We start from the raw sequence: 10,210 nt of genomic DNA, 5'->3' as shown, positions 1-10,210 counted from the left end.
AATAATTTAGATTATGATTGACACGTACAAGATTTTGAATTATGAACGTTTAGTAAAAAAAAAAAAATGATTTACGCGTTTAATTAATGTCCAATTAATAAAAAATTGAGGTGTCCTTTGTATGCGTCTTATGTAAAAAAATTGGTATTGTTGGAAAATTTGGACGTGACGTACCGATACGACGAGGCTAGGTGTTTACGAATTAATTAAGTGTAATTGAGTTGAATTTGTCTTTGCCAATTTAACGTCAAGAAGCCGGCATTTAAGTGCTTAGCCCGAAATTAATTTGTTTAATTAATATTCTTATCAACATGCTAATCGCTCTTCTTCTTCTTCTTCTTTTTTTTGATACCCAGGTGTCCACCTTACAACGACTAATCTTGGAGTCTACGATCCAGCCCCTCTTCACGCAGACCAGATAAACCGCGGGTTGTGCTCCAAACTGGCCAGGGTCCAAGAGCCCCCAACTGAACTGCTAAAGTGTCGAGCGAGTCAAACCCATGTATGCGTCTTGCCTTCCAAGGAACTCCTGCCTTCCAGGAGCCCCATGAATCGAACCTGCGACCTCTGAACTGCCTGCCTTGAAGAACTCCGTCCTTTGCCATTTGGGATGTGCCCGGGAGCACTAATTTCTCTTCTTCTTTTTACATGTAAAAGTTGTTCAAGTACTGATTTTGAATTAAATTAATCTATATATATATATATATTTTTAATTTTATAAACTTGTCTTGAAATCAATGGAAAAAGTTTTAGAAGGATCGAGAGTTAAAGGTTCGACTAAATCTCTAACAATAGTTGTTGAATTGAATTTCGGCTAAATGACTCGTTAACGAAAATTCTCATTTTTCTTTCTAATACAATCTGCGAAACTTGATTAATCCATTGCCAATTCATTGAATTTCTTGATAAACTGGTCGGAAGTTCGAGTTTTTTACATTCTTACATTTAATAATATAAATTTGTACACGATATAAAGAGCGTGTTTATCCCGATTGTTAAAGAAAATCATCAAAAACCAACTCATCAAGATTCCAAATTTGTCCTAATATGTTGGTTTTAACGATTAAATAATGACTAAAGTTGAATTCGACAACTTGCTTAAGAAATAAAAATAAATATAAATATTTTTGCATTACTTAGTGTCTTGTCTTAAGTGGGGGACAAAGTTGAATTAAAGAACCTAATTTTTATATATATTTGCATGGAAAAGTCAATTAATATTAATTAACCTTATTTTATTGCTGATTAGTGAGTACTTATTCGAAAGGAACAACGTTTGTAGCCACAAGAAGGGAATAAGGAGGTGAGAGCAGATAAAAATTGAAACTGGTGCTTCGTTTCACCAATGTCTTATTCTCTAATTGCACTTGTGACTTTATTTTAAAAGGGTGAGAAAGCGTGCTGATGGCAATAAATTAAATAAAAAAGTAAAAATCTCATTTATTGTACTGAAGAGATATGATATGAAGAAAATATATCATGTAAAGTCTTGAGCGATCAAAAATATGTTAAAATTCAATGATGATATGATGATTTTGGATTTTTCGAGAAATTACAACATCGTTTAAAGAATGAGAAAAATGCTCCAAACTTTTATATTTGTACCGATAAATCTTTGATCTCTGTTTCTTGAATAAAGTCAGATGACCTACAAGAATGACCGCACAGATGACCGTGACTCATATGGATGTCCCGCGTGAATAGAATAATGCCTCACCCCCATGTTGGTATATGCGGTCATTCCCAATGTCAAACTCGATGTTCGTTTAGCACGGTTGTTGTTTCCTAGCATTGACGTATTTTATATTTTTTAATTCAAAAAACCTCCTTGAATAGGGCCAAAAATAGGGGGACCATGTGGCGCCCCCCTATTGGACGGTGGGGCTAGCCCTGTTTTTGGGCCTGTTCAAGGAGCATCTCTCTTTTTAATTTGTAGCATATGCTCTCTTCAAAAAGACTCGTGTATTTCCACCCTCCAATAGGGGCACACCACATGGCCCCCCTGTCTTTGGCCCTGTTTTTGGATCTGTTCAAGGAGTATCTTTTTTTTTTTTTTTTTAATTTGTAGAACATGCTCTCTTCAAAAAGACTCGTGTATTTCTCATTTTAAGTTTTGACGACAAAAATAAGTAAAATTTTAAATTTAATGAAATATAAATAACAGAGGAGAAAAATCCAATCAATATATTCGTCTTTTAAACAAATTATGTCTTTTATCAGGGACTGTGCGAAGTATTGAGTATATGTAAGTGTAGAGGATTTGGCTTTATTTTGTTTTCCAGTCTTTGGATCATACTTGACGACCCCTGAAGAAAAGTAAAAACAAGATTACATTTATCTGACTGAAAAATCTCAGTTTAATAATTCCTTTATTAGACTATGAGTTCTTAACTCACCATGCATTCTATCGGCTGCTGCCTCGGCTGGAGGGTAGCCTTTGCCTTTCTCCGTTACAATATGGATCAGGACAGGCCCTGGTGCTGGCATTTCTTTTACTTTTTGGAAAATCGTTACTAAATCATTAAGATTATGACCATCGACCGGACCAATGTAATATAGTCCAAGCTCCTCAAAGTATGTAGAACCAGAAGCGCCCAACATTCCCCTTGCATATTCATCAAACTTGGCTGCAACTTCATGTGCTTGAGGACCAATTTGTTTTGTAATGCTCTGTCAAGAGTCAAGGCACGAAATTTCCATAAGAACTACGAATTTAACACTTTGAATTTGGAAACACAAAGGAAAAATTAATTACTTTTGCTGCCTCTCGAAGCTGTCTAAATTTGGGGCTGGCTTGGAGTTTGCTTAAAGCACCACTGAGGGCGCCAACAGGTGTGGCTGGACCATCAAGTGTTGCTGTTGGTAATGAAACCTGTTTGTTGTCATTTAGTATAACAATAAGGTTAGTATCAAGAAATCCAGCATTATTCATAGCCTCGTATGCTTGTCCTGCAGTCATGGCTCCATCTCCAATCACAGAAACGACATTGTTATTCTTCCCCAGTAGATCTCTTGCCACCGCCATACCTACCAGCGATAATATGTAGACAATTTATCATGTCCTAATTCAACAGTCTCCCCCAGAATTTCACATTTCAGGGAGCGGAGCGTAAAAAAATTTATAGCGTGAAAAATAATGTACCAAGTCCAGCAGAAATGCTTGTTGAACTATGTCCTGCACCAAAAGCATCATACACACTCTCATCCCTTTTGGGAAAGCCTGCTAATCCGGAAGTTTTCCGAATAGTGTGCATTTTAGACCTCCTCCCGGTCAGAATCTTATGCCCATAAGTCTGCAATTCCATTGCTCTATTTCAGAACCTATTTCTAAGTTACTAAAAAACTGACAGAAACAAAGATCCTCGTACTGATAAAAAAACTGCTCTTACATAGATTCTACTTGATGACATTTCATTTTTCTAGTTATAAAGAATGATATTTACTTTACCTGATGACCAACATCCCAAATAATTTTGTCATCAGGAGTATTAAAAACATGGTGAAGAGCCACAGTCAATTCCACCACTCCTAAGCTTGAACTCAAATGCCCTCCTGTTTTTGATACTGCATATACAATCTCTGCTCTAAGTTCTGCAGCTAATTGTTCAAGATCCTGATAAAAACAAGAACATATGTAAGGAGATATTAAAAAGAAAGTATAAGCAGTTCATCAGAAATAAATTATAAACATAAGTAAGAGCTTCATCATAATCAATATAATATACCTTTGATGACAAGTTCTTCATATGAACTGGAAAATTGATTGTATCTAGCAAAGGTGTGGCCAAAGTTTCACCCGAAAAATCTAACTTCCAGCCGTCCTTTTCTTTCCTTATTACCATCCTTCCATTCTCATCATCTGAACTAGAAGCAGATGCTTTCACGCGGAACTGAAATTAATCAAGAAACATAAATTCATGTCAATCAAGCTTATTCATACTAACATACAATCTATCTGCATTTGTACACACTGTACCAACAAAAATATCAAGAACCCACATGCCAAGAACAGCAAAATTGAGTAGAAAAAACAAAGGAATATGCAGTAACCTGGTTTCGTCCTCCATATTTGGATTTTGGGGCTAGCATATAAGGTGATCTGGGTAGGTTTATTCCCATGGCAATTTCTTGAACGGCCATTTTAATGGAATTAGTTGTAGGTTAACAGAAAGAGAAGATTGTCGACAGTAAGATGCTACTTGTAAGTTGGCAACAAGGAAAATATTTATAGTGCAACAAGAGAGTCCTTTTTGGAGAAAACTAAGAATGTGGGGCAATATTTGAAATAGCCCTCCACTGTTACGTCTATTTTTTAGTTTACCATTCTCTTGCACGGCGATTTTGACCAGTTTTATATTAAATAAAAAAAATAAGTTGAATTTTATCACTGACTGATAGTACCGACTATCGTTCATCCTCTTGCATTGCAACCCAATAGCAACGGGAGGTGGGAATGGGTAACTAGATGTGGAAGTTTGGCTAGAATGCATGAAAGGAGGAGGTTTTGAAAGTATTTTTAAAATTATTAATTGAAAAGAGGTTATTTCTGTTTTCTCTCGTCAACAGTCAACTGGGAGCGGATTGGAATCCCCAACTTTTGAGATTTTTTTTTTTTTTTAAAAAAAAAAAAAAATTTTTTAAATAAACACAAAAAAAAAAAAAAATCTGAGATTTTTTTTTTTTTTATAAGAAAAAAAACAATTTTTTAAATCAACCAAACAAATCTGGACGATACATGGATTGTCAAGAAAGTTGTTAACAATCATTGTACAAATAGCTTTATTTTTCATGGAATTTTTAACTTTTTAACTTATATCAAAATTTACTAAAAATATAATTTTAATCCCACTAAACAGGGGTAAATTCACAATAAATTTGAAAAATTTTTCTTTTTTATCTTGCTTTATTTTACTCTCTTCCTCACACATTTTACCAAAACCTTAATTCTTCTATTTTTTTAAAAAAAATTTGGCTATAATTTTTCTAAAAATTATCACATTTACTACAGATTTTCACTTTTCAATTAAATTTTCAATTAATTAGAACATAAATATATAATATCTCATAGCCTATTTGTATATATTGAATGTGTTTGGACTGATTATAGCCAAATTAATTTATATTTAACAAATTGTATTTATTTAATTGATTATTAGTATTGAATATTGATTATATGTTTTTTCTTTCGATTATTTGAATTAATTGTTTGTATCAAATATGCTATAAATTTTTTAAACATAAATGAACATTTTCTTGCAATGAGCAAAATATTAATAAAATGATTGTTCGAAATCAACCGAATGAAAATGATGAGCAAAATATTAATGAAGAAATATTTTTTAATGTAAATATGCATTTTCTTGAGTCAAGTATGAATCATTCAAAAATAAGAGTAAAGTACTTGATTTTTACAGAGTTTGATTGCGTCCCCCAACTCAAAATGTCTGCGTCCACCCATTGGAACTTAGACAAATTCCTCAATTTCTTACTCATAATCCTGAAATATTATTAGGAAATCCCATAACGCTGACTAGGAATTTTTATAATATTGATGTTGTATTGCTCAAGCGAATAATAACCTATTTTAGTCGAGATTACTCTTGCTGTTTTTGTCACCATAATGGAGGAATCATTCAAGATTTTCAATTCCAACCCAAGCTTGATGCCATCCGTATTTAATTGTCAAGAAAAACGGCTATATAAAATATCCTGTCCTCGAATATGATTCTTCATTTTTTCATATATTTTTTTCGACTGAATGTTTGTATATGCACTAAATTTTTCTGTAATTGGTTGTGATACTTAACCCTGTTTGACTTAAATAAAAATCAACTTTAGTAAACTTACACCGAAAATAATAAGTTTTCATTATGTAATACTAAATTATATGATTATTTTTCGTTAAGACAAATGAATGACTTCAATACATGTAAGAATAAAATGTTTGCAAGTAACAAAATGAGCATAATATAAATATTATTTAGAAATTCTATAAAGGACAAAATTATAAAGTTAAAATGTAAATACTATAGTAACAAATAAGTTTACAAGATCAATATTTTATAGTTATATAATAATTATAGACGGTAACTTAAAAACCCTATTTTTTTCTCAAAAAAAAAATTTATACTTCGAAATTTTTTAAATAATTTTTTAAACAATTATTCACTGATCCAACTGATTCAATCAGTAACCTGATGATTCAGTGCCTTTGTCGGGTCAATGCTCAGGTTGACTTGATAATACCATTGAGTGCACTAATCATATTGAGAATGAACAACTAGAAACTATTGTTGATGAAATGAATAATATTATCTAGTACCAATAGTGTTTATACAGTTTAGATAACATTAATTGATAGGGTCAATAAAAGGTAGAATTAAGTGATTCATTTAATTATACAGCTCATTTAATATCATATTAGGAGTGGAGATTTGTTGTCCAATTTTTTGTCTATTCAATTAAATATTGATATGTCATTTTAAATTAACATGTCATTAATTTGGTGGGTTAGCGGCGAAATTAATGAGGATAAATTTGAGTGATATGTTAATTTAAAAATGATATATCAATAATTAATTGGACAGACAATAAATTGGACATCAAATCTCGACTCCTACGTTAATGCCACCTAAATTGGTATTTTTTTAATACTATTAGTACTAAATAACATTATTCTGAAAAAATTGATGATCTAGAGGTAGTAGTCACTAATTTGAGGGCCAGAGCAGGATTCATCGTGACAGGTTGTTTAACAATAAATATTATAGAATCTCTCAATATTTACAATTATTCGGTAGTTTAGTGAATAAATAAATATTTAATATCCAAAGTCTTGATATTTAATTGAATCAATAAATGCTTGGAGTTTTACATTTTATTGCATTTATTCCGATGCATCAACTCTGGTGTAGGTCTTCTGAAAATTGTTGTTTGTACAATATTTGTTTGACAACTTTTTTTACAGCTGTCTCACAAATGTGGAGTCTCCAATTATTTTAATCATGGATCCCATCAACTTGCATGTCTGTACTTTGAAAAATGCAATATTGACGTACATATAACATCTTTCAAGTCTTAATTCTGTATTAGAATTAGTAGTCGTAACTAACCTATATGCTATTGAATTATTCAACTAAGTTAAAATACCTATTCTCTGTCAGGGAAAAAAAAAAACTACATACTAATAAATTGTTCAACTTAGATGAAGTACAATAACTAAGTTTAATAATCTGCTAACTAAAATAAAAAAATAAAGGAAATGATCATTGCATATTGTAAAAATTCTGGATGATTGAAGTGAGAGAGCTGATTGAAGTCCAATTCGATTTCAATCAAGGGGGGAAAAAGAGTTGAGTGATTATTCTCTAACTTTAAACAATTTCAATTAGTTTTACTTAAGTAAATATTATCTTATATTAAGTATTTGTTCATTTTTTAATTTCGATTATTAAAAAAATGAATTTTGAAAAAAAAAAATTACTTATTCATTTATTAGTAAGATTGCTTAGGCCCGCATGTTATGAGTAACTTTTATTGCTTAAAAATTGGAAAAGAGATTCAGAGAAATATATTTAAAAAAAAAAAAATTAATCTGTAGTAACTTTTGCTTTTTTTTAAAGCTTAAGCAAACATATCCCAACATGTAGGTACAAGTGCAATAAGTGTGGTGTTGCCCATTTGAAAATATCTTAACATAATTTTCAAAGAAATGAAAATCATGAACCTATAGATTGACCCAATTCATGGGGATGACATATTGTGACAAAGAAATCAAAGATTTTAGGGAGAAATTGTTGAAGGATTTGGATCCTGCCCTATCCTTACAGCTTGTCACACTATTTTTATGTTAATTAAAATGCTACCACCATGATGATAATAATGTAACTTCTTCTTATTATTATTTTTTCAATAACATTTAATACAATTTTTTTTGTTTTGATGAGCGTGGATGATCGGGTCAGTTTAGCGCACCTCGACTAATTCCACGAGGTCCTAAAGTTTACAGTCGAGTACTCATCTTAATGGTCATGAAGGGATTAGAACTGGTGACTATTGTGGAATAAAACCAAAATCTGACTGCTGAGCTACCCCTCAAGGTTAACATTTAATACAATTGCATAAATAATTTTCCATATATTCATTAATCCATCAGTATATCTACTTAAAAATTTAGTACTACTAATTTTCGAACAAGTTGTATTGATTTTTAGTGTATCTTTTCATCGTCTAAAATATTTCACGAAGATCAGAAACAAGAAATTGTAATCATACTTTTCGGAGTTCAAAAATTATCATTTCTATATAGTTAAAATGATTAGATGACCGCAAACAATTTTGACTCGTTAGATAAGATCAACAATTGAAGTTCTCAAATTTTGAACTTCATTTATTTGCTAATTCAAACATTAAGATATTTTTTTTTTTTATGGAATTGAATGACTTGCAAGTCAGTCAAATTACTTGGAATTATTGACCATTTCATCCCATCTATTTTTTTTAAATAATATATAACACTTTGACTTGACTATATATTTCGATTTTTCATTTATTGCCACTCATTGCCGTAATAATATCCACGTGATCAGTATGAAGAAAATGCACTTATCAAGGAAGGCATATGGTCAAGAATTTAGACTTTTACTAAAATAAAAACTTTCTCTTTCGAAATAATTTAGATTATGATTGACACGTACAAGATTTTGAATTATGAACGTTTAGTAAAAAAAAAAAATGATTTACGCGTTTAATTAATGTCCAATTAATAAAAAATTGAGGTGTCCTTTGTATGCGTCTTATGTAAAAAAATTGGTATTGTTGGAAAATTTGGACGTGACGTACCAATACGACGAGGCTAGGTGTTTACGAATTAATTAAGTGTAATTGAGTTGAATTTGTCTTTGCCAATTTAACGTCAAGAAGCCGGCATTTAAGTGCTTAGCCCGAAATTAATTTGTTTAATTAATATTCTTATCAACATGCTAATCGCTCTTCTTCTTCTTCTTCTTTTTTTTGATACCCAGGTGTCCACCTTACAACGACTAATCTTGGAGTATACGATCCAGCCCCTCTTCACGCAGACCAGATAAACCGCGGGTTGTGCCCCAAACTGGCCAGGGTCCAAGAGCCCCCAACTGAACTGTTAAAGTGTCGAGCGAGTCAAACCCATGTATGCGTCTTGCCTTCCAAGAAACTCCTGCCTTCCAGGAGCCCCATGAATCGAACCTGCGACCTCTGAACTGCCTGCTTTGAAGAATTCCGTCCTTTGCCATTTGGGATGTGCCCGGGAGCACTAATTTCTCTTCTTCTTTTTACATGTAAAGTTGTTCAAGTACTAGTTTTGAATTAAATTAATCTATATATATATATATTTTTAATTTTATAAACTTGTCTTGAAATCAATGGTAAAAGTTTTAGAAGGATCGAGAGTTAAAGGTTCGACTAAATCTCTAACAATAGTTGTTGAATTGAATTTCGGCTAAATGACTCGTTAACGAAAATTCTCATTTTTCTCTCTAATACAATCTGCGAAACTTGATTAATCCATTGCCAATTCATTGAATTTCTTGATAAACTGGTCGGAAGTTCGAGTTTTGTACATTCTTACATTTAATAATATAAATTTGTACACGATATAAAGAGCGTGTTTATCCCGATTGTTAAAGAAAATCATCAAAAACCAACTCATCAAGATTCCAAATTTGTCCTAATATGTTGGTTTTAACGATTAAATAATGACTAAAGTTGAATTCGACAACTTGCTTAAGAAATAAAAATAAATATAAATATTTTTGCATTACTTAGTGTCTTGTCTTAAGTGGGGGACAAAGTTGAATTAAAGAACCTAATTTTTATATATATTTGCATGGAAAAGTCAATTAATATTAATTAACCTTATTTTATTGCTGATTAGTGAGTACTTATTCGAAAGGAACAACGTTTGTAGCCACAAGAAGGGAATAAGGAGGAGAGAGCAGATAAAAATTGAAACTGGTGCTTCGTTTCACCAATGTCTTATTCTCTAATTTCACTTGTGACTTTATTTTAAAAGGGTGAGAAAGCGCGCTGATGGCAATAAATTAAATAAAAAAGTAAAAATCTCATTTATTGCACTGAAGAGATATGACATGAAGAAAATATATCATGTAAAGTCTTGAGCGATCAAAAATATGTTAAAATTCAATGATGATATGATGATTTTGGATTTTTC

General features: G+C 31.6%; 1 protein-coding gene across 1 annotated transcript; it reads right to left on the bottom strand.

Annotated features, from left to right (window-relative positions):
• Window positions 1-1,436: 1,436 nt before the first annotated feature.
• On the bottom strand, window positions 1,437-4,217 carry LOC111373463 (probable 1-deoxy-D-xylulose-5-phosphate synthase 2, chloroplastic). Its single transcript, XM_022995996.1, has 9 exons — window positions 4,051-4,217; window positions 3,726-3,890; window positions 3,449-3,613; window positions 3,143-3,293; window positions 2,756-3,027; window positions 2,397-2,670; window positions 2,163-2,306; window positions 1,557-1,648; window positions 1,437-1,448 (listed from the first exon to the last, which is right to left on the bottom strand). Exons 1-9 carry the CDS (start codon window positions 4,138-4,140, stop codon window positions 1,437-1,439), a joined length of 1,365 nt encoding a protein of 454 aa, XP_022851764.1. The 5' UTR covers window positions 4,141-4,217.
• Window positions 4,218-10,210: the final 5,993 nt, after the last annotated feature.

The sequence above is a fragment of the Olea europaea genome, unplaced genomic scaffold (genome assembly GCF_002742605.1).
Source record: "Olea europaea var. sylvestris unplaced genomic scaffold, O_europaea_v1 scaffold1135, whole genome shotgun sequence".
Lineage (NCBI taxonomy): Eukaryota > Viridiplantae > Streptophyta > Magnoliopsida > Lamiales > Oleaceae > Olea > Olea europaea.
This window is presented reverse-complemented; position numbering and strand designations above follow the sequence as displayed.

Coding starts and splice junctions, on each gene's coding strand:
- LOC111373463 (XM_022995996.1), bottom strand. CDS start 4,140: ATGGCCGTTCAAGAAATTGCCATGGGAATAAACCTACCCAGATCACCT. Junction 3,028..3,142: donor AAGCATTTCTGCTGGACTTG/GTACATTATTTT, acceptor TATCGCTGGTAG/GTATGGCGGTGGCAAGAGAT. Junction 2,307..2,396: donor AGCAGCCGATAGAATGCATG/GTGAGTTAAGAA, acceptor ACTTTTCTTCAG/GGGTCGTCAAGTATGATCCA.